Source organism: Talaromyces atroroseus (assembly GCF_001907595.1).
Source record: "Talaromyces atroroseus strain IBT 11181 chromosome Unknown scaffold_2, whole genome shotgun sequence".
In the NCBI taxonomy this organism is placed as follows: Eukaryota; Fungi; Ascomycota; class Eurotiomycetes; order Eurotiales; family Trichocomaceae; genus Talaromyces; species Talaromyces atroroseus.
In genome coordinates, this window is record NW_017971434.1 from 90,251 (window position 1) to 114,203 (window position 23,953).

The window sequence follows — 23,953 nt, forward strand, 5'->3', positions numbered from 1 at the left end:
CAAAACGTCCCAAAAAAAAGAAAAGAAACGCCTGCTTTTTGCAAGAATAACAAGGCCAGAGGGTGAAATAAGAAATAATTAATCACTTGGGTATCTTTATTTTTTTTTCAAGCTGTATAATCTTCAACCGGACCGCAGGTGCAGAAAAGGTTTTGGTCACCGAACGCTATAACATATCTGAGTTAGCTTCGTGCATGCAAAGTACTAAAAAAAAGAGAGAGAAAGCAAGATACTTACCATCATCAACTCGTGTGACCGTTGGCCAGAACTTCTTTTCTAACAACCAGGGCAATGGGTAAGCGGCCTTCTCCCGGGAATATGGTCTTTCCCACTCGCTGACCAACAGATCGCGTTGGGTATGGGGCGCGTTCTTAAGAACATTACCCTCACGCGGCTGCTCGCCTTTCTCAACGGCCGCGATCTCCTGGCGAATTGAGATTAGAGCATCACAGAATCGGTCTAGTTCGGCCTTGTTCTCGGATTCTGTGGGCTCGATCATGAGGGTGTTGGCAACAGGCCACGACATGGTGGGTGCGTGGAAGCCGTAGTCCTGTAGTCGCTTAGCGATGTCAATCGCTTCAATGCCGCTTGTTTCCTTGAAGTGGCGGACGTCTAGAATAAATTCGTGAGCGCAGCGACCGTTTTCGTTCGTGTATAGGATTGGGTAGTAGTCCTTGAGGCGTGCGAGGATGTAGTTGGCATTGAGTAAGGTAATCTTGGTGGCATGAGTAAGACCCTTGCCGCCCATCATATTGATGTAGTTGAAAGTGATTGGTAGAAGGCTGGCGCTGCCCCAAGGAGCAGCGCTGATGGGGGACGATGCAGTAGTCTCGACTCGCTTGGATTGCAAATACTCGCTGGATGGATGTGACGGGAGGAATGGACGCAGATGCTCCGCAACACCAATGGGGCCGACACCAGGACCACCACCTCCGTGGGGAATACAAAAGGTCTTGTGCAAGTTCAAATGGCATACATCTGCACCGATTTCGCCGGGAGAACACAATCCGATCTGCGCGTTCATGTTCGCACCATCCATGTACACTTGACCGCCATGCTTGTGCACGATATCGCAAACCTCTTTGACACCAGGCTCAAATACACCAAATGTACTTGGGTAGGTGATCATAATTGCAGCAAGATCATCCTTGTGCTTCTCACACTTCACTTTCAGATCTTCAATGTCAAGATTTCCGGTCTTCGTATCACACTTGATAGGAACAACTTTCATGCCAGCCATGGCTGCACTAGCAGGGTTCGTGCCGTGTGCTGATACAGGAATCAAACAAATGTTACGGTGGCCTCCAGAGACTGACTCTTGATACAACTTGATAAGGCGCAAGCCGGCAAACTCTCCTTGGGCACCCGAGTTTGGCTGGACAGTCACTTCTGCCATACCAGTAATGTCGGCGAGTTGCTGCTCAACGTCATCAATTAGTTGAGTATATCCTGCCACGGCATCGGAAGGCATGAAGGGATGGATTTGCGAGAACTCAGGCCAAGAGACGGGAATCATCTCAGTAGTGGCGTTAAGTTTCATGGTGCAAGACCCGAGAGGAATCATAGAGTGAGCAAGTGAAAGATCCTTGGATTCGAGATGGTGAATGTAACGCAACATATCGGTTTCAGAGTGGTATGAGTTGAAGACGGGATGTGTCAAATATGCGGATGTGCGTTCCAGGTTTGCCGGGATGCTGATTGGCGAAATAGCAGTATCGACTGAAATATCAGCAGTATTTGAGGTCTGAGACTGGGAGGCAAAGACCTGCAAGATATCGCTTAGTTCGCTCTTGCCAACAGTCTCATCAAGAGACAGGGCAACTTTGTTAGGTGTAACCTGACGGAAGTAGATCTTCGATGATCTGCCTGCTGCCAGAAGGGCGTTTGCTGAATGGTTGTCTGGTAGCTCAACAGTGATAGTGTCGAACAAAATGCCCTGCTCAGAAGTGTTGCTGGGGACAGGGATACTATAACCCAAGCCCACAAGCTTCTCACGGAGTAACGCTGTCATGGCCATAATACGTTGGGCAATGACTTTAAGACCCTGAGGACCATGATAAATAGCGTACATGGCACTCATATTAGCGAGCAATGCCTGGGCAGTGCAAATATTACTTGTGGCTTTCTCGCGACGAATGTGTTGTTCACGAGTTTGCAGAGCCAATCTGAGCGCGCGGTTGCCCAGTCGGTCCTTCGACACACCCACAAGACGGCCGGGGATCTTGCGCTTATACTTTTCCGCACAAGCAAAGAAAGCAGCATGGGGTCCACCAAAGCCCATTGGAACACCGAGGCGCTGGGCACTACCAAAAGCAATATCAGCACCGAACTCGCCGGGAGCTTTAAGGAGCGTCAATGCCAGGAGATCAGTGGCAACAGAGAATGTTCCTCCCAGTCCGTGCACAGTCTCTCCCAGTGCGCTGAAATCGAGGACGCCGCCCTGAGTGTCCGGGTACTGTGCGAGAACACCAATCAGGTTATCGCCTTGTTCCTTGACAAGCTTGCTGTCATCGGCAATGATGTCTCCGACAACCAAGTTGATTCCGAATCCTTCGGCACGAGACCGCATCACGGCAATAGTCTGTTCATGGCAAAGATGCGAAACAACGAAAGACTTGCTCGCTTTCTTCTGCTTAGCCAATGGTGCAGTAGCCAGAGACATGGTCATGGCTTCAGCGGCAGCTGTAGCTTCATCGAGCACCGAGGCATTTGCAATCGGCAGACCAGTGAGATCGGTCGTGAGAGTCTGGAAATTTAGCAAAGACTCCAAACGGCCCTGGCTGATTTCAGGCTGATAAGGAGTATAACTAGTATACCAAGCAGGGTTTTCCAATATGTTTCTCAGAATGACTGGCGGTACAACAGTTGGGTAGTAACCACCACCAATAAATGACTTGCCGGCAGTGCTAATCGATTTACGATACTCCCCTAACAATTTGAGCATATCACTTTCTCCGAGACCGCCGTCAATGGGGTCGCGGTACAGCTGCTCGGACACTCCGCCAATCTTCGGAGGACTAACAACAAGATTCTTCTTTGACAGGATGTCTGCGGGGAGCACCTGCTTGACGAATTCATCTAGCGACGCAGCTGGAGGGTTCAAGGTAGCCAGCATTTCTTTGGCAGCATCGGGAGAAGGCCCGATATGGCGACGGGGAAATGTGTCTATAGGCTGAAACAAATCACGCGGCTTGGGGTCTCCGTGTTCATCGAGGGAAGATGTGTATACTGTTCGGTGGGATGAAGGAGTACTTGTTTGGCTGCTACCAGCCAGCGGTTGAAGACGCGCGCTACATGTCGAGAAGCAGGACGCAGGGGGCTGTCTTCGCCGCAACGCTACAGGGGCTACTTTCCCGCGTAGATGCGCTGAACCTGTGATTTGGAGCTGGCGACGAGCAGCTCCGACAGCCAGGGAGAGAGCCATGGTGAGTGGGTTGAGGACGTTGAGAAGGAAGAGAGGAGAGAGGGGAGAAGGAAAGAGCTGTACAACAGCTCAATTGCCACTCAATTGGGCTCAGCACGACAGCACGCGAAGCATAAAAGCGATTGAAGTCAACGGAAGAATAAAAGGAAGAGAAAAAAAGAGAAGCAGAACTGCGTGGTTCTTGGATCGTACATTTTTCCTTTCCTGATAAGAAACAAAGCTCCGCGGCCGGACAGGCGCAGGCTGGATGTACTGTAACGCGCCGTAACACGGTGTGACAGCCCGTGCGGCCGTTGCGGCCAGAGCTTGGAGAGGGCCAATCACAGGCCGGTGTGATCTTATTTCTTGGCAGCGGCGTATCTGTATTACCATCGCGGAAAATTGGCGGTCGTTGATAAGATAAGCATTCTCCGCGGGAAACGGCGAGGGGCACAGCGGGAAAGCTTTTCGGAGTCCGATTTTCCTATAGCTGTTTCGCTATATGGGCTTTGGGAAGGTGTATACTCATTCATGACGGCGATGGAGGCCTGTTGAGAGAGTGCGAGATGTTGCCTAGTATCTAGGAGTTGTCATTCTCTAATAGCGGCTTCAAGCCGGACTGTACGATATGTTTCTCTCATATAGCCGAGGATAAGACCAAAGCGTGGTGCATCACCCAGTGATATCAAGATTTACATTTCAGGCAAGCAGAAGCCAGTGCTATTCCTCGTTCTCTGACTGCTCTTCCGCCTCAGAAATTAATCGCTGCCTTTCGGCTTCAGCTTCCACGTGCAGCAACCGCCGACTTTCCAGGTGGACAAACACAACAAGAACCGCCCCAACTACAAAACTGGATATCGCCAGAACAATATTTATTGGAATTGGATTCCCTTCCAAGGAGCTCTGGGTTAGAGCGTCGAGCGCAGTTTGCGAAAAGTTGATAACACCAGAAATGCAAATGATCGCACCGTAGACCCGTCCAAAAGTAGCGAAGCCAAAGACTTTGGTAGCGTAGTCACTAGAGACCATATCTGGTCAATATGCCATGCTTGTACTTGAGCCTGCAGCTGATGCACAGGAGGCAGAAGGTGATATGTCGTGGATGGACAGAAGTGACGAGGCCAGGCAGGAAACAAAAGGAGAGGGGGTTGTTGGCAGCTGCCGAACCTTCTCGACCTGCACGCCGCTCCACATGTTTCTACGTCAACAAGGCCGCCTGCTGTCATGTCATATTATTTCTCGCATTGCACTGCGAAGGAATCATGCCTGCATACCGAGGTCTGCATGCGAGCAGTTCAAAGCTGGAGCCTGGGGCCGTTGCCAAAAAGCTTCGACTTGTCCACTCTCCGCAGCGGCCCCGCACGCAGTGAAACGCTCAGCAGTTGGGAATGAATCCGTGCAGTTTCAGGAGAGATGGTGTAACACTGTGCTTCGCAAATGATTCACTGCAAAAACAAACCAAAAAAGGGGGGAAGCCAAAAAAAAGCACTGCCACCAACCGCAGCTGGAATGAGCTTGAGAGAGGAACTCAGCCTCGAAACTGTCGAGCTAGTATCACACGTGATTTCCTTAGGCATCCAGATTCTGCTTCTAGTGATAAACGGGCTATCGACGCATGCGAGTCGCAAGAGTCTTTTGATAGCCCTCGGGTGCACTTCTTCACGCTCGCCGCCATGTCGACCGTGCCGAAAGCGCGTCGAAGCAATGTCGTGGACGTGACTGTAACCCCAGCCGGGTGGGACGCTCACCCGGAAATATCGCGTTCCAACATCACCAACTGCACTTTTAAAGACTTGAGCTCTGCAACCAACATCGAGCGCTCGGAACTCTCCCGGTCGACAATACAGCCCAGCTCGACTAAGAAGGGATCTCGTATAGACCGTTCGAAAGTTCACGACAGCCAGGTCTTTTCGGCCCGTATCCTTCGCTCTGAACTCGATCACTGCAGTGTCACGGGTTCCACGGTGGAGAGAAGCAAGCTACAGAATTGTAGCGTGGCGGCGCCGAACAATATAGCCCGCACCGAGGCACGCGCAACCAAGTTTATAAGCTCGAAGCTTGTTGAAAGGTCACAGCTAAATGATAGCGTGGTACTGGGCGACAGCACTCTTGAGCGATGCATTGTCCGAGATACGATTGTTGCAGACAAGAGTACCTGTGAACGCTCGGAGCTAGACAGTTCAGTCATTACTAGAAGTAAAATCGAGAGATCCAAGGTTTCGGACTGCGATGTTATGGACTGTGTCATGGAGAGGACGGATTTCAAGGGGATGATTTTAAAGTATGGTATTTGGAAACGTGGCGATTTGATCGGACGCACATCGGATCAGCACGAGGTGGTCATCAGGCCGAGACAACAACCGCTATCAACTGCTGAGCCGTCGTCTCCTTTGCCGACGCCATCTTTCCAGACATCGGGACCCGGATGGAAAGCCGCAGAGGCTGTAAGTCTATTATCACTCTCGCTGCGAGACTACACTCTGACAAAATGCTAGGAGCGAGATCGATTACCAGTGGAAGATGAGGATGAAGAAGATGAGAATTCACTAGGTGACTTGGAAGATTCGAGCGATGATGAGACAGTTGATCCACTGCCTGATGCCACAAAACGAGCCAAGACACATAAAAAGAGCAATCGCGCGTCAATGGCAGATACTAGCGACCCACCACCTCCTTATGAGCAATGATGCCCCTGCTTATGCTATTTTTTGTTCTCGGGCTCGTAATGACCCGGTTTCTTTTCTGCTTGTTCTATCTTCGCGTCATTATAACAGATATATACCAGATACGCTAAATATCATTATTCGTAAATAGAGACCGAAGTTCCTTTTCGTTTCTATCTCTATAAATGATACGCGAGCCACACTATTCATACAGATGATATGTAGAGTGGATGCAGCCGGTGTCAGGAACCAGGGTATTTCGGACCCATGTAAGTTTCCGAAGCTTAAAGCATAAGCAAGTTCATTGTTCATCGCACCAGCTTAGTTTCGACGTTGGTCTGATTGGAAGAAATGCAAGATAGTAAGAAGTTCTTTATAGACCGAAAAGTGGACTTTAAGCCGTTTTCGGGCTAGCCGCATAGCTCGCGCGGCAACTAGTCCCTTTCAGGGCAAGCGTGCAAACCACGTGCCAATAGTCAGACTGCGCCAACCTCCAACTGCGCCGCCAGCGATTCGCTCAACCCGACCATCCGACCTCCTCGCAGCGTGCGCATCGTAATCTGTTCCTCTTTGTTTGCGCCGCCTGTGTGGAACCTCAGTGCTAGCTTGGGCATTGTTACACCAATCTCACTGTCTTCCCTTTAATTCCGTGGCTCCCCGAATCGCAAGAGCTTCGATGTCGTCGAGTGGGACTAGTCTCCGCAGATCGTGTCAGGGCTGCGTCAAAGTCAAACGCCGATGTGATCTAATCTTCCCTGAGTGCAGCAGGTGTCTGAAAAAAGGAGTGCGTTGTCACTATACTAACATTCCTTTGTCGAGCCGAACGAGTCCTGTCGACGATGGACGAGTCACTAAACCCGTGCGCACGCGGCCGCAACAACACCACCACCCTCATCCTGTTGCTGCAACAAAAGCAAAAGGACACGGAGTTGCGGTCGTTACGAAAAATGCTATAACGGACTTCACCCAGTCCAGTGATTCTAGTGATGACAATGACGTTGATAACAACAACGAAAATGTTTTCTGGATACGACCTGCATTGGATATGGAGATTCGCAAACATCACTCCCCGTACATAGTCGACTTCGTATCACAAGTGGTGCGTGGAGCTCCAAGGTCGTTCGTCCAGGGAGAATCATTTTTCATCCATCCTTGCGTCTACGAAAAAGCCTTACCGCGCCCTGTAAGAGATATACGTGTCTTGTGCGATATATACGAGAGCGACAGTGACAGTGACAACCATCTATCGTCCCCAAAGCTAGGGATGCTTCTTCAACGGCAAATCGTTTCATTGCTGCAACAATCCAAGGGATTAAGCGATTTTGAAGACCTTGTCGCTTGCGTGCAAGCACTAACTTTGGCACAATGTATACAACTGTCAACTGGAAATATCAACGGCCCCGGCGTCGAGAAATCGCTTGATGCGCTCGCTTCTCTGGCGCGTAGGATGTGGTCAGTAGTCCCACATCAACTGCCGAGTAGTATGTCACCATGGCGTGCATGGATATTTGCCGAAACTGTGCGTCGCACTATAGTCTTTTCGCATCTCGTTATTGCTGCATTCAGCTTTTTGACTCGTGGCTATGCATCTCGCACACCATTTATTGATGCACTGCCGTTTGACGGCCGCACATACCTATGGGACGCCAGATCGGAAGACGAGTGGGAAAAGAAAAATTCCGGAACAGTCCTTCCCATGGTATCTGTAATCGAGTATGCGGATCTTTTGCAGTTAGGCCGCACAGTATGCTTTTCTCCATTTGAAGTGTTGATCATAGCTACCTGTCGAGGCGTGGAGCTGCCTATTCACGATCCCTCAAGCTTCATACAAATGTGATTAGCCAAACCTCCTTCTTTATCGCTGCTCTTCTTTTGTCCGTGTCTTTCATCCTCGAGGCGGATATGTGTCATTCTGTATATATGTTCGATACCGTGGCCTCTTTATATATTACAACGTCATCGATGTCTATGCATGACATACCTTATGTATCAATTGGATGAAATAGAATATATTTTCAACCAGCTCATCGTCGACTTCACTTATTGTCTACCGTATCGCTGTAAATAATGAATGGCCCTCCTGTTAGCGAGAGTCCAGTACGAGGCGAACTAGCCGGAACCATGTCATAGGTAGAGCATAGAATGTATGTCTTCGTATACCCTAATGATTACCAACACGTGGCCATAATATGGGATTTTATCTAAATGTCTAGGTACCGCCGGAAGTGAAGTCCGAAGGCCAAACGTATGGTTACCTACACAGACGAAGAGCAGAAGATGGCCTATACCAGCCCATTTAGGCTATCATTTACACAGAATATACCAATTTGTTGACTCAGATCACTTTTATACGAAAAGAAATGCCATCTGCCACGAGTCCTCTGCCTCCAACCGCTTCACCTACATGGAACGGACCACACTCACCGTGCGATTTTCTAATGTATCTTTCCCTAAAAGTCATGCTCGCATTTGTTATTCTAATGATAGACTCAAAAATGGCAGTTTTGGCGACAAAATTAACCCTCTCCACGAAAGCACAGCCCACCGAATCCAACACCTCCAACAAATCTACTCTTCCCTACAGCCCGATCACGCCTACCGCGAAACAATCCCGGCAAGAATCGAGGCATACCAATGCGATACTCTCACAGTTGAGTCCGGACAATTGACCTTCTGGACCCATGATTACTAGCTGGGGCCAGTGCGGAAATTCGCAACGGTGGTCCGCACTGAGGAAGAGAGAGTGGAGCAGCAAGAGGTTGTTATGGCGATGCTGGATGATGCGCTCAAAGTGCAAAATCAAGGTTCTTTGTTGTGGATTGAGAATGTACGTTCCTGTTCCTATCATATGAAACGAGTTACTGCTGCTCATGAGAGCAAAACTGAGATGAGGTTGCTCTTAGCTACTGCGTTTGGAAGAGAATTTCTGCCGTATCAAACGAAACGAATTCGTGAGGAGACTCTACAGAGTTTGGTGCTGTTAGCAGATAAGAAAATGGAAATTTTACATTACTAGGATATATATGATGCATGATCCTGCATCCACCGCATTCATGTGCTACCTAGGCAGATGTACCTAGGTGGCTGCTCACATGCAGCAAGACTCCAAATGCAGTTTGACTAATTGGTTTGTATGTAACCTCAGAAGGACACACATCATATGCAGGCATTCTAGTGTCCTTTCCACATCTCAGGTTTTGGCCGATTAAGCCTCAGTCTGTAGGCTCTTAAGCTAAACATCAAGCTTTCGTTCATGAAACAAAGAATCAGAGTAGAACTCAAAATGCTATCCGTGCTTTGGGCTAATGTCCTTTATTTATCTGTTTCTTAACCTATATCGTTCTGGCTTCTATTTCTGACCCTAAATTACCTGAATCTCTCGCGGAATGTCGGCATCTCATTTAGCCAGAAGCGAGCCCGAGCACTCCGCCAGTCATCCAGTGGATATGCATTACCCCAGACTTTCTGGCAGTCAAATTATTTCCGACTCCGCAATTTCTCAGTTAAGCCTAAATCTGACCTGCAAGCTATTCGTCTTGATTGGTTGTCATCTCGCATCTCGGTCTCACTCCTAGTCGAGTGTCATGTAGTCGACTTGGTTTTAAGCCGCTTGGCAAGCAATAGTAGACAAAATCTAATTACCCATTAGCCAATTAAACTGCTAGCTAAGAAGCCATTCCTTTGGCGAACACTTAGTTGGCTGGTTTGCCTCGTGTCACGACAGACGCCAACGCGGAGAGTGCTAACGGTTTGGACCAGTTGGGCTCCAAGGCACGGACAATAAGTCCTGAAAGAGTCTCATGAAATGTTGGGAGTAATTTGGATTGACAGAATACCTCTAACAGACCTTGTATGGTGCTCAGCAGCTCCTTGCTTACTGACGGTCATGGATATACATGCAGTCTACCTAACCGATATTCCCTGTTGCTTCGAGGCTAAGAGACGCCACATGCCAGTTAATATAGACATCCCAGAATAAATGAGAATTTTCTTGCGGTGACTAGGGATGTGGCTGCAGAAGCACGCAGAGGAACGGATTTATTGGAGCGGAGAACAAAAAGTGTTGCTCTCACGGATGAGGTATAAATTCTGCATGCTTCCCCTTACGTGGAGGTGAGATGTTCCTGGCTCCCTTGTCTTCCATTATCTATTATCAATACAATCAATCTAGGTTAACTTGGATCCACAATGTCTGACAACAAACCACCAGCTGCTACTACAATAGAAAATGTTCAAGTCAAGGGCGTTAGCAACGCAGCTCTCGCCGATGCCACCTATAGACAGAAACCAAAGCTTCTCACGAAGCGCATGTTCAAGGTACATTATAAATACAGTTTCTCGTTTTCCAAAGGGAAAGAAATGCTAAATCAAACACAAGCTATACTGGTGCATCGCAGTCGCAACCCTGAACTCGTGCATCAACGGCTATGATGGCTCCTTGATGGGTTCTATCAATCAGTATCCGCAGTATCGATCGTATTTCGGCTTTGATCCCACCGCTGGAACCCCAACTACTGGAATTGTGTATGCTATATATACGATTGGAAACATTGTGGGATCTTTTTTTGCGGGACCCTTTACCGATTTTCGAGGTGTGATTCTCTCTTATCTCCCACCTCTATAAGCCATATATCTGATAGGAAATGGACAGGCCGTCGTGTCGGAATGTTCCTTGGTTGTCTATTTATCGTCATTGGTACCATCGTACAAGCTACTTGCCACAACCTGGGAGGTTTCATGGCCGGTAGATTCCTTCTGGGTTTCGGCGTTGCAGTTGCAGCTACCGCTGGGCCTTCCTATGTCTCTGAGATAGCTCATCCGGCTTATCGCGGCGCAATGACCGGGTTGTATAACGTGCTGTGGTATGGCGGTGGAATTCCCGGGACGTTTATTCCCTGGAGGACCTCGAGCATTCAGTCGGATATGAGCTGGCGAATTCCCGTTTGGTTACAGATGATTTTCTCTGGGTTGGTGATGCTGTTTTGTTTTACGTTGCCGGAGGTATGTCCTTCCTCGGTCCTCTATTGCTGTCAGATGTGCACTATCTAATACAGTGCTAGTCCCCCCGTTGGCTCATATCTCGAGATAAACATGAAGAAGCCCTGAAAGTCTTGACCGAGTACCACGGTGAAGGAGATCGAAACTCGCCAATCGTTCAGCTGGAATACCAGGAGATGGTGGAGGATATCTCCAAGACAGGTTCTGACAAGCGATGGTGGGATTACCGCGAGCTCTTCAATTCACGAGAGGCTCGTTATCGGTCAATGCTGGTGATTTTTATGGGTATGTCTAAGCTTTTCCCATTGCGCTCATTTTTGAATCTCTCTCAATTGTAACAAACAAACTAATGGATTGCATACCGTCTAGCATTCTTCGGCCAATGGACTGGCAACGGACCCGTGTCGTACTACTACCCCCAAATGCTCGCAGGGGCCGGCATCACCAGCTTAAATACACAACTTCTTCTACAGGGCATGCAGAATGTGTGCTCACTAATAGGTGCCGTCACCGGCGCCCTGTTCACAGACAGAATCGGTCGTCGCACGCAACTTCTAACTTCCACCAGCATAGTCGTCTGCCTATTTGTGATCGTGTTAGTACTGAATGCGGTCAATGTTATTGATACTCCTTCGGGCGAAGAAGCCAAAAGCAGCTCCACGGCTATAGCGGAGATTGCGATGATTTTCATTTTTGGCTTTGTCTACTCGGCTGGTTGGACGCCTAACCAGGCTATGTATCCAGTCGAGTGTTTGCGATATGAATCTCGGGCGAAGGGAATGGGGATGTATAACGTGAGTTTCCCTTGTCTTTTCTCTTATATGTGGCTATTTTGACCATGATTTTGAATATTCTCCCCGCAATTTCTAACACATCCAACACAAAAGTTCTTCGTCAACATCGCCGGATTTTACAACACCTTCGTAACTGGCATCGCCTTCACCGGCGCCGGTTGGAAATATTACTTCCTTTTCATATTCTGGGACACCTTGGAATGCCTGGTTATCTACTTCTTGTTTGTAGAAACACGGCACCGCACTTTGGAGGAACTGACGGAGATATTCAGAGCTCCTAATCCAGTCAAGTATTCACTGCAAAAGACGGAGATTGCGGTTCAGGATGGGAAAGTCACTGAGATTTTGGATAAGGAGGCTGCTTAATTCGCTCTTCGCCGTACGCCCGTGGTCATAATTCGTGTTTGTTTTTTTTTTTTTTTTTTTTCCTTTTTTTTTTCCCCCTTGACATTGGGGTTACTCGTCAGCTAGCTTCCAAATGGGGAAATATTTGCGGGTTTATTTAATTTCCTATTATGGATGGACGCATTGATCTCGGGCCACGATATGGACGAGATTATCTTATCAGAGCTGAATTTAATTTTTTTATATGTTCTACTAGAACGTATTAACTATTTGTCGATTAGGTCTATTCACAGTTTGGTAGCTAAAAGTTGGGTGGCCAACAGTCACGACAACATGACATCACATCAGTCCACGAGAGATATACAACAATATAACTCCTGAAACTCACAGAGCCATTCTCTTTATCTTTATCCCTCTTATTTTACAATATCAATACATATACACAATCAAGAAGATGCCCTTCTCAACAGACATCACCAATACCCTAAACGCTGAAGATGTTATCCCAGACATCCTGCCTACAGGCACCATAATACGCCACAATCTGAAGGTCTCATTTCCGAAAGCTAAACTCGACAGACCCGGACAGATGATTGCTGTCAATGATACACAACCGAAGCCCACTGTCTTTGTGGATCCACCTGTTCGTCGGCCTGCGTTCGGTGATCCTGATGCGTGGCATGAAATAGGTTGATAGTAACTATATCCATAGATCGAAGCGGATACATTGCAGGATATCTATACGCTTATGATGGTTGACCCGGTGTGTCTTCTTATTCTCTCCTCCTTTCTTCTCTACTAACAATCATGGAGGATCTCACCCACCGGCATGACACTCGGTTCGGACAAGTTAGGCACTGGCTTGTAACCAATTGCTCGGTGAGCAGTGCTGGGGAAATAATCGATCTAAAAGCCAGAACTCTCTCGCCCTGGATTGGACCGGCGCCTATACCGGCGCATCATATAGCTGAGTAGGTATGTTGATTCACGTATAAAAACAAAAATTACTAACCCAAGACTATAAACTCGAAATAGAAAACCGCATCCATCGCGCTACACCTTCATTCTATGCAAAACTAAATCCGCTCCCTCCGAAAAGGATACTAGGAGAGCCAAATTAGATGACAGCATACTGCAAGATCAATACGAGGGACTAGCCAGTGAGCTTGGAAGCCCATCCCAGGACCTCTTTGACCGGAGTAAATTCAATGCGCAGCAATTTATCCAGGCAAATAATTTGGAGGTTGTCGCTGCAACGTTCATGCTCGTTGAAGGGGATATTACAAGCGGTGTGAGGAGCGCCGGGTTAGTGGCAAATGCTGCTGGAAATAAAATTGTGGGTATGGGACGAGATAGCTGTCCTGTTGGAAGCAGTTATTGAATCTCGCAGGCTTTTTTAAGGGTCGGATATGTTGTGAACTGGACGGGAGATATTATTTTGAGATTGACCCTAGTTACATAGTACAGGTCTAGATAAACAGAGTACTACTACTTTATTGCCTGTGTCATGATCTATATAGGCTAAGTATAGGAAGTCTTGACAGACTTATAGACCACTACGACGGTACCGTCCTTCAAGTGTTCATGCTGCGGCTCCAAGGTATACTTCCCAATAGCCGGCAGGGCCACCCACCAGATCGCCCAATAAACGACAGATGCAGCCAAAACTGCAATTCCAACAACAGAAGAGAGCCAGTATGGAAGTGACGTATCTCCTTTGCCACCAGGAGGGCGCAAAAAGGGAGCCACGAGTTGAAAAGCCTGCGCAACCATAAAGAAACCTGCTATAGGCCACCAGCATTTGAACGGACGATGAATTTCCGGGTGTCTCCATCTAAACCAGAACAGCCCTATCACGACGAGAAAGTTGATGATGCTGCCCGGGTATCCTTCCAAATCCAGAATGAAGTCATAGGCGTCTCCGAAGGGGATGGCGACGATGACAATGAATGAAGGGATAAAATGGAGCAGCAAACCAGCTGAAGGGGAGCCAAACGGCCAGCTGGAAGCCCAGAATTTGGGGAATGGGATGACGCCTTCTTTGGCGAGTTCCTGGTTGACTCGGGATTGCGCGAAAGTGATGGTGAGGACATTTCCAAATGCAGATAGAGCCAGAAGAACACTATAGGCTCGATGTTAGTTTTTGTCAAGCAGTGAATATGTAAGTTAAATCGGTTGCAAGGAGACATGCCTCAAAGCGCGCTCAGCTGATTCGCCAAATACCTTGCCCATGAAATAGCCAGCAACCGTGACCCCGGATGCTGCAATTTCATCCGGGGTAGCTGCTGCGTAGTACGAGATATTTGCCAGAACATATAGAACACCGCAGATAAGGAGACCGAGAGGGCCGGCGATTTTCATCGTTCGTACGGGGTTTTTGACTTCGTTCAACACGTACATGGCATTACTCCATCTGTTTTACCCATTAGCTCGTTTCCCGTTACTTTTCTCCAATGATTGAAGACTTACCCAGCGTATGAATTCAATACCTTGTACAACGCCGAGGCATACAAGTTGCTGGACGAAGTCGATCCAGCAAAGGCATTTTTGAAACTCGCATGTGGATCAGGTATGCTGCTCACACCACCGGCGAGAACGACCCATCCGGTGACGACGATGAATAACAGCAGTACGATCTTCATAATGGTAAGCAAGTTCATACCCCGGACACCCCACTTGGGCAAGAAAGTGTGGAACAACGTGATGAAGACAATAACGCCAATTGCAATGCCACGTTTGGCCCACTCGGTGACGGCGGCGTTGGCTGCTTCGAGGATGTATTCAGCGAAGACGACGCATCCAGAGGCTATATATCATACGTTTAGTTCAGGCATAATCAGATGCGGGAGGATGCAAGACGCACCTGTAAATCCCAGTGCAATAGCCTGCACCGCGAAAACTATTGATATCAATAGCTTCGGTTTCTTGTAGACTGCTTCCAGGTAGTTCTTCTCGCCACCGCTGCGCGGAATCATGCAGGCAAATTCAAGCCAGACGCAGAGACCCGCGGCACACAAAACGAGACCCAACACCCAGAACATGAGCGACGCGCCTACACTGCCCAGCTCTTCGGTAACGGAGGATGGCGTCGAGAAGATACCGACACCGATGATACGGCCGACCCTGCACGCATTTAGTCAGCATGTGGTATAACTATGATAGTGGTGATAACAGTGGACGCACACTAAGAACGTTGTCGAGATGATACCCAGGTGTCGCCCGAGACCACCCTTGGAGTATTCCTCGTACTTGAGCTCGGTGCCGACCTCATTTTTGGGTGCGTTGGGATCACCGTCAGGTTCACCAAAGTCAGGATCAACTGAATGCCCGATGTCTTTGACGTCTTCATACGGCGACGCCATGGTAATTTTTTCTTTTTTTTTTTTTTCCTATTTTCTTTTTCTTTTATTTCTCTTCCCCGTTTATATAGAAGTTCTTCCCCCCAAGTTCTGCCGGTTGGCGTTTTTTCTAGAAAACAAGAAGCAAAAAGCGAAGACGTGGAAATATATATCAAGCAAGTTCAGCAATCAGTAGCATCCCATAGGTCGCACAGCAGTGATAACACTGCGGACTCTGATTGCGTGCTTCTATAGAAGCCGGCCGGCGATGCACTAACCGGCGAAGGATCTGCGCGACAATCTATTGCCCGCCGTGTGATTTGCGCGCTATTGCTCGTGATGGGGCTGAATGGTGTCTTGTGTCTTTCGTGCCTCAATTGGCGAGAGATCCCACGCGTCTTATAGCTTTTTCCATTCCTTATGCAACATCAATCTGCCTGGTTTTTCTGCTACCCTCGGGCATCTCCGTGCTTTAGCCCATCATGCGGGCTTAGGTAGTATGCGGCGGAGCCCTCGCGTGCTCCCAACACTGCATGATGCGAGTAAAGGCGAAATATAGGTATTGAAAATATCTGCAACATGAGGCGAACGGTTGAAAGAAATTTTCCTTCCTCTCAAACGGGCGAAAGGGCTCTTCTGGGTCTTGGACCTTCGCATCTCCTCTCTCTATCTAAACACTAGGCGTGCATATACTGCTTGGCATGCATGATAGGGGAAAGAGGAATGCATTCTTATCAGCTGTAGCACACTATATATCAGTGAGCAGGTAAACTCATTCTGTTCACGTTGAATGTTGCTGATTAGAAACTTTGAGCATGAGCGATGGATGCTATATTTCCAATTCCGGCGATTTTGCACTCCACGTTCCAAGGTTGATGGATGACGTCTTCGACTCGGAGGACCTGGAAGAGCCGTGTCTATAAATATTCATGGTAATTTGTACAAATTTTATCAAGCATTACTTTTTATTTAAATGGTGAATTTTGAAGTAACGTCCAAGTGCGAATGGAATATTACGCCTCTCGGGCTTAACATACCACAGAGATATATAATTACATCTCACCGATATCGAATTCCCGATCCACCAAGGTCTGTGACGAATGCACTAGAATTATCGCTATAACCTACAAGCCTCAAGAAATCAGCAGCAGAAAAATGGGTCTCTGCTTCAGCACCCCCAGAAGCCACATGTTCATGAGCCCAGCACCCCGCATCCGCCCTGTACCCATGTATCCGATGTCGGGCGGTATGCGTATGCATCATAGCTACGGAGGTTACGGGGGATATGGAGGATACGGCGGAGGGAGAATGGGAATGGGGGGATATGGCGGGCCGCCGCGAATGGGAGCGCGTTATGGCGGTGGTGGAGGTGGTGGTGGATTTGGAGGTCGCGGTGGGTTTGGCGGCCGTGGAGGGAGGAGGTTTTGAAACATGAAGCAAATATCGAGATTTGACGATCTAGTGGCGTTTGAACTGTGTATTTTCTACGGGGTTTCAAAGTGCTTGGCACTGTAGATGGCTTGTTTAGATTGGTGTAGGGATAATCAAAACGTCCTGGTTGGAGTTTAAGATGGCTTTGGTCGGACAAAATGCTTCTAGTGAGATTACTGCGAAGATTTATAAGTAAGGGATCATATGTTTACTGCATTAAAAGCATGCCAATTGAGCACTCTGGTGGTGGAAAATCGTTCACTTCATGAAATGATCATGCTAGGGCAAGATAGATCATCTGACCCCTGCGCAGGGAAGCGCCCAACGGCCAATGCTCTAAGTAACGCATTCAATCAACATCCACTGAGAAATATGCTGAAACACTTAATTTGCTCAAGGTTATTTGCTTTTCCCTGGTCATCATGTATTATACTGACATTGCCTCAGCATCATTCGGCGCCGCTGCTAGAGCAGTTGACCGGACCAAGCTCATTGAGTGAAATCGAAGAGTGGATTAGATTGCAACGCTGTTAGATTCTTAAATATAATCAAAACCAACGGTTAACTCTCAACCTATCGTTACTAGCTGCGTATCCTTTATTGAAACATGATCTAGTTTTAGGGGCACACTAAGCACTCCTTACAACGCATATCTTGCCGCCAGCTAATTTCCCTAGCCGGGGTCACAATTGACCATCCAATAAGATACAGGAGGAAATGCTATACGACAACTCAGGTTGACAAGTTTTATTATTCTTTGTGTTCCTGGCGTCAGGTACTACATGGAATTACAGTGATGTGATTATGGCTCCACTACATGCACTTTAATGCCTGAGTAGATCTATAAGAGCCGTATACTCCATGTGCTCTAGATGTATGATTAGAGTGCAAAGGTCTGTCTACTTGGGTCATTCAGCTGCACTGGCCGGCCACTGATCTGTGCTTCATACTTATGCTGGCATAAGGGTACTAGGTTGGTACTTTTTCTTGCCTTTCCTTCTATCACAAAGCGCCGTTCATTCTGGTTATTGGGTTAAGGTAATTTCTATCCTTTTAAGTATATCAATTCAGCAAAGATCCTTCGAAAAGAAAAAGAGGCCGGATGCTATCAGCCATCATCGCCGCTCTCGCGGGCAATGTCGCCATAATCCATGGCCATACTCATAGTCATCCCCACGATCATATCCATAGCCATACCGTCTACAAACGTGCTACAGCTCCAGCAGCTTATTGCTCCAACTCAGATGGAACCTATAACCTCTCCTCTATCACTGCGCCGGTCGAAGGTGCTGGATCCACTGGTGCCCAAATAAAATGGGATCTTACAATTGATGATACATCCTCCGGATACAAGCAGACTATCACTGGATTTGGTGCTGCAGTAACTGATGCTACTGTCAGCTCCTTCAACAGTCTGTCAAGCGATACCCTTAGCGAGCTCCTCAATCTCTTGATGACCCCCGAGGGTGCCAACTTCAGTCTCATGCGGCACAGCATTGGTGCATCTGACTTGTCCGCCGACCCTGCGTACACGTACGACGACAATGAAGGGAAAATAGATAGGCATCTGGCAAACTTCAACCTCGGGGATCGGGGTAATGCGATGGCCGAGATGCTGGCGCGGATGAAGAAACTACAACCGGGCTTGACAGTGCTTGGTACACCGTGGAGTGCTCCTGGATGGATGAAACTCAACGGAGTGATCACTGACAGCGCAAAGGATAATAACTTGAACGACGGCTTTCTTATAGATGATCCCGGATACCCCAGTGAGTTTGCGCGGTACTTTGTGAAGTACATCCAGGCATACGAAGCCTTGGGTGCTACTATTGATGCCATTACTATCCAGAACGAGCCCCTTAATAGTCAAGCTGGTTATCCTACTATGTATATGTACGATTCTGAGGCAGCAAATTTGATTCAGTACTACGTGGGACCTGCTCTCGCTGCAGCCGGCTTAGATACGGCCATTTGGGCCTATGACCATAACACAGGTACGTCTAGCATTCATTGACTTTGCAGAATCACTGATTACAAAATTTTAACATTCTTTCCTAAATGTAGATGTCACTACTTTCCCTCAAACTGTTTTGGAGTTTGCTAGCGAATACGTGGACACTGTGGCGTGGCATTGCTACGCCGACCCTCTGGATTGGTCTGTTTTGACAGATTTCAAGAATTGCAACCCAAACGTCACCCAATACATGACTGAATGCTGGACCCCATCATTTGGAGAATGGTACCAAGCTTCCAGCTTCGTCGTCGGACCACTCAATAACTGGGCTTCGGGAGCTATGGCATGGACACTTGCTACAAACAGTTCCGATGGCCCCTCCTTTACGACCGGTGGGTGTAGTGAATGTACTGGATTAGTTGTCATCAACGATGATGGCACTTATACTTTGCAAACTGCATATTATATGCTTGCTCAGTATAGCGCGTTCATCCCCTCCGGCGCTACCATTTTGCATGGTTCAGGAAGTTATACATATGCCGACGGTGGTATAGAATCTGTTGCCTCGTTGAATCCGGATGGTACTCGCACCGTGGTTATCCAAAATACTCTCGCCCATGATGTCTATGTTACTCTGACTACAGCTAGTGGCGAGAAATGGGGTGGTGATGTCCCAAAAGAATCCGTTGTAACGTGGGTATTGCCCGAGGCAAACTAAGTCGATTTGTGCATTGAAAAGCAATTAGTTGAGCGTATATACTAGTCTGAACAATTTTAAATCGTACATAATCTTGAATGACACGTATACACAGCTTTTCTTATTGTCTTTTTTCACGCTTTCATTGCTCTGTTTTCGACGATTGCATTGTACTGACGGAAGACACGGACCCATGGGTTTCAGTTTCGATTTGATGGAATAAGTAACAGTAAATAAGTGCCTGAATTATATAGACAAACTCAAAAGTACAAAGTCAACTCATCTTCATTTGATCAGTCATCGTCTACTAATTGTGAGACACAACATGATTTGAGTTGATCACCTGACCCGGTGTGCCCTATCTCGTCGGTGGGCAAAGCAGACGACGCAGAAACTCAACTTCGATTCAATCGTCAATATATTCGGACTAGTGTTTTTAATTCAACTGTCCAGCGTTTTAGCATAGGAATTTACAAGCCTAGTGTTATATTCTTCCTAACGCTCTCTCACAAAAGCCTAGGGCTTACGGATACAACAATAAGCGCTCGGTCAAATAAGGAAAATACTATTATTCTATTAACTCAAGCTTGATTATTTAATATATATGAAATGAACTAACTAATCAACAAAAAGTTTTATTTGAAGTCACTCAACTGGTAACATTAGAATCCGGAAATTTCGAACGACGATCCCTGTTTCCCCACGCTTGAGGGATGATCTATCAATAAATCCAATGGATCTGCCACTTCCCATCAGAATGTCAAAGTAATAAATAGCGTTACTGGAGCTTAGTGCGGGGTTAGTACTTAGTTCGGGTTCCGGTTTTCCTTCTGAACGAGCGTACTTGCATGCAGAACTGACCTGATGGCGGAACTGGCGCGGCTTGTGCTCAGGACCGGATCACAGAGGATGTTACCTTAAGCCAGCCACCGACATAGTTATCGTCCTCGTCACACTTTTGACCGTGTATCCCGGTGTTCTGTTAGTTATCAACCTATATTATTTGCTTTCTTGCGTATGATTTTGTTGGATAGAGTTGCAACAAATGGAGTGGCTGAAGAATAATATGATTACTACTTCTGAATATGAAGAGTACATAGATTGGACATAGTATACGAAAGTTACTCGAGTAAATGTACGCAAAACATGATAAACTAGGTATTCATGCATTCAGAAGAGGGGGAAAAGTACTACCTGCCTAGTTAGCCAGGCAAACAGCTAACAACTTACTAGGGCATAATAGCAGTACAGAAGCCCCACCTGATATCATCAGGGATCTTCTGCACTATTTGCGAACAAGCACAGGAGAAGGCATAACGCTCCGAAAAACAAGCATTGAAATTTCCTTGGCCTGCGCTGTGCCGTCGTCATGGCTCACATCTTACTGGCCACGGCAACCACTTATATGCTCGGATGAGTCTAGTTGAATGACCTGCACAATTTCTCCAAGGATAATCACAACTATCCAAGGATTAGCAACAATGGAAACGTGACAGACTATCTAGTGAAATTGTGTCCCGAAATGATCGAGCAGGACGTCACCCCAAGGGCTCTAGAGTGCGGGGTTTTTCAGTCCTCTCCACGCCAGCGTTGTATTATTTCACAACAGTTCGGGTTTGATATCTGATGCTACATATGATGCTTATCAGTGCAGTATGCTGGAATAGGCATTGATCTGTTGACATGTATTCAAAATACTGCTAACGGCATTAGCGAGGTACCAGGAACAAACAAGTAGTATAAATAGATCCTTTTTACCCGTGATACCATCACCTTTCCTTGAAGTTCGGTCCTAGAACGAGGCCTTCTTACATTGACTGCTGATTGTGAGCAAAAATGTACTACCTCAGATTTTATAGCCTTGGATTCCTGCTCCTGGCAGCGAACCCTGCCACTGTAACTGCATTTACTGCAACTGGCAGTGCCGCAAATGTAGCAGCCGCTACAGACCCGGCGGTTGCGTACCCTGGGCCAAAACAGTCTGGCGCTGCTGAAGGATCCCATCCATCCTACATCTGGCCACTGGCATCCTCCTCAACTGCTACTCCTAATTGCAACAAAGTCCAGTACAATTTCCCTAGCGGGACGAATTCAAACACCTCGCGGGCTGATGCCGTTAAGAACCTCTATCGCCGATCATGGGACCAGTATGCTGAGTACTGTTTTGGTTCCGACCAAATCCTGACTCTGACCAATACTTGCGCCGATGACATTTTTGGATGGGGTGCAACCATTGTGGATGGCATTGATACTGCGATTCTGATGAATTTGACCGATATCGTGGAGCAGCAGTTGGCTCATATTGCTGCCACTGATTACACGTAAGATTGTCTTCCAATACAACAATCTTCAGACTGTAGGTAGAGGTTAATATAAAGTGGAAATAATAGAACTGCAAACTCTTTGGTCGATGGATTCGATGCTATCATTCGTTACTTAGGAGGGTACGAAATTCTCAAAACATCCAGTCTGCATACACAGAGGCTAACAGTTACACGATATAGACTACTTTCTGCTTATGACATTCTCAAGAGCGGTTATGTGCCCGAAGGGACTTATAACCAGACCAATGTCGATGCCCTCTTAACCCAGGCAAAAATTCTAGGTGATAAATTGAAAGTCCAATTCGATACGCCGAGTGGATTACCAACGTCTGAAATAAACTTCACGACTAATGAGCCTATAAATTCTCAGTATACCAGCTCTTTGAACAATGTCACTTATAATGCTACCAATGCTGCCGTAGCTGGAACTATTGTTTTGGAGTTTGCCAGGTTGTCCGATTTGACCGGAGACGAGTCTTTCTTGGAGCTTGTGAGTCTACCGTAGAAATTTCTGTTACACATTCTCTAATCTCTTTGCTTCTCGCATATTTCGTGATGTGCAATCACTAATAACATCAGGCCTTGAAAGCAGAAGGAAACTTAATCTTTCCCAACCCGGCGCCTGTCTGGCCTGGTCTAGTGGGAAGTGAACTTGATATCGAGACTGGAAACTACCTGACATTTGACTTTGGATGGCATTCCCAGATTGATAGTTTCTTAGAGGTTTGTTATATCTTATTTGGACCTATTATTGCTTAGTAAGGTCTTCAAATTCCATGACTAACCCCCTTCCAGTACCTCATCAAAACATATTACTACAAGCCAGAGTCAGCTGCTTTCTCTGTTATGAAAGATTTCTGGGTTTCTACGGCAGAATCTACCATCAAACATATCGCCTTGCACCCATACAATCACCCTGAATTGACATTCATTAGCGCAGGTGATGTAGAAGGAAACATTGAATGGTCGGGAGATGACTACGTTAGTATCCCATGCTTCTGAACAAATGTATGATCCGACCGTGCTAAAGCATGTCAATACTGGTAGTCCTGCTTTGCTGGAGGCAATCTTTTGCTCGGGGGTGTCTTTCTAGGTAGACAAGATATTACGGACCTTGGAGTCGCCTTCACAGATGCTTGCCACTTATTTTACAACACTACCGTTACCGGTCTTGGGCCTCTTGGTAAGCAAGACCTATGCCTTTTTCTTCCCCAGAGTTCACTAATTTGTTGCTCCATTATTCAGGATTCGCTTGGTACAACGCCTCAAACGACGCCTACGAAGAATCCTGGAACACGAACGAAACATATCGTGAAATGGCCGAAGAATTCGGTTACTTCATCCCCGAGGGTAATGAACAATGGGACTCCTTCCCCGAGTCCATCGAGAGCATTTTCTACGCGTACCGAATTACCGGAGACAGCAAATGGCAAGGTTACAACTGGGAGATTTTCGAAAGTGTTGCAAAGCAAAGCGAAGCCGGAGTTCCAGCTGCACCTATTTCTAACGTCGAAGTCAACTATAGCTTCATTTCTGAGTTGCCCAGGTGGGTGGCCTTTCCCGTCTTGTGATCATTTAATAAGATAATTTATAACTAATACGTTTCTTTACGTCTAGCTACTACTTCGCTGAAGTACTGAAGTACCTTTTCCTGTCCTTCGTGGATCCGGAAATTATCAACCTTGACGACTGGGTCTTCAATACTGAGTGCCACCCTATAATTCGTAATGCTGGCTCTTGTGGTACAGACTGAGCGGCATTTCTCGACTGGTTACATACAGCTATCTGTACATATAGCTACACTAACTACTAGTTAGTCATAGAATTCCCAAGTACATGTCTTTGCCACCAGGGGCACCAGGAAGTTGACGGAATGTAGATGGGTCTAAAGACATTATCTAGATCTATTCTAACTTGGTTTTAGCCAATTCAAGAGTGGTTAGATACATGATTAATTGAGCTGTTTAACCCCCACTGGTACAGCCCGACGTCGTGTGTCTAGAGAA

The 23,953-nt window shown here is 47.1% G+C and overlaps 7 protein-coding genes across 7 annotated transcripts; 5 read left to right on the forward strand and 2 right to left on the reverse strand.

The window, feature by feature from the left end:
- Nucleotides 1–107: 107 nt before the first annotated feature.
- Nucleotides 108–3,424, reverse strand: UA08_02158 (putative glycine dehydrogenase (decarboxylating), mitochondrial; the record flags this gene model as incomplete). Its single annotated transcript, XM_020264459.1, has 2 exons — nucleotides 108–166; nucleotides 238–3,424. The coding sequence occupies 2 exons, from the start codon at nucleotides 3,422–3,424 to the stop codon at nucleotides 108–110; spliced, it is 3,246 nt and encodes a 1,081-aa protein (XP_020122351.1).
- A 1,652-nt stretch (nucleotides 3,425–5,076) lies between these two features.
- Nucleotides 5,077–6,090, forward strand: UA08_02159 (hypothetical protein; the record flags this gene model as incomplete). Its single annotated transcript, XM_020264470.1, has 2 exons — nucleotides 5,077–5,847; nucleotides 5,899–6,090. The coding sequence occupies 2 exons, from the start codon at nucleotides 5,077–5,079 to the stop codon at nucleotides 6,088–6,090; spliced, it is 963 nt and encodes a 320-aa protein (XP_020122656.1).
- Nucleotides 6,091–10,254: 4,164 nt separating this feature from the next.
- UA08_02160 (hypothetical protein) lies at nucleotides 10,255–12,224 on the forward strand (the record flags this gene model as incomplete). Its single annotated transcript, XM_020264482.1, has 6 exons — nucleotides 10,255–10,383; nucleotides 10,445–10,590; nucleotides 10,707–11,067; nucleotides 11,127–11,349; nucleotides 11,434–11,858; nucleotides 11,952–12,224. 6 exons carry the CDS (start codon nucleotides 10,255–10,257, stop codon nucleotides 12,222–12,224), a joined length of 1,557 nt encoding a protein of 518 aa, XP_020122655.1.
- A 433-nt stretch (nucleotides 12,225–12,657) lies between these two features.
- Nucleotides 12,658–13,584, forward strand: UA08_02161 (hypothetical protein; the record flags this gene model as incomplete). The annotated part of the gene is made up of 4 exons (XM_020264493.1): nucleotides 12,658–12,846; nucleotides 12,916–12,966; nucleotides 13,017–13,174; nucleotides 13,239–13,584. 4 exons carry the CDS (start codon nucleotides 12,658–12,660, stop codon nucleotides 13,582–13,584), a joined length of 744 nt encoding a protein of 247 aa, XP_020122284.1.
- Nucleotides 13,585–13,724: 140 nt separating this feature from the next.
- On the reverse strand, nucleotides 13,725–15,565 carry UA08_02162 (hypothetical protein; the record flags this gene model as incomplete). The annotated part of the gene is made up of 5 exons (XM_020264504.1): nucleotides 13,725–14,255; nucleotides 14,427–14,616; nucleotides 14,673–15,009; nucleotides 15,067–15,326; nucleotides 15,387–15,565. The coding sequence occupies 5 exons, from the start codon at nucleotides 15,563–15,565 to the stop codon at nucleotides 13,725–13,727; spliced, it is 1,497 nt and encodes a 498-aa protein (XP_020122285.1).
- A 1,131-nt stretch (nucleotides 15,566–16,696) lies between these two features.
- UA08_02163 (Endo-1,6-beta-D-glucanase) lies at nucleotides 16,697–19,644 on the forward strand (the record flags this gene model as incomplete). The annotated part of the gene is made up of 5 exons (XM_020264515.1): nucleotides 16,697–16,934; nucleotides 17,080–17,164; nucleotides 17,845–17,865; nucleotides 18,044–18,966; nucleotides 19,037–19,644. 5 exons carry the CDS (start codon nucleotides 16,697–16,699, stop codon nucleotides 19,642–19,644), a joined length of 1,875 nt encoding a protein of 624 aa, XP_020122286.1.
- A 1,815-nt stretch (nucleotides 19,645–21,459) lies between these two features.
- UA08_02164 (hypothetical protein) lies at nucleotides 21,460–23,700 on the forward strand (the record flags this gene model as incomplete). The annotated part of the gene is made up of 8 exons (XM_020264526.1): nucleotides 21,460–21,944; nucleotides 22,014–22,067; nucleotides 22,128–22,437; nucleotides 22,527–22,670; nucleotides 22,743–22,928; nucleotides 22,995–23,130; nucleotides 23,193–23,493; nucleotides 23,565–23,700. 8 exons carry the CDS (start codon nucleotides 21,460–21,462, stop codon nucleotides 23,698–23,700), a joined length of 1,752 nt encoding a protein of 583 aa, XP_020122287.1.
- Between the last annotated feature and the right edge of the window lie 253 nt (nucleotides 23,701–23,953).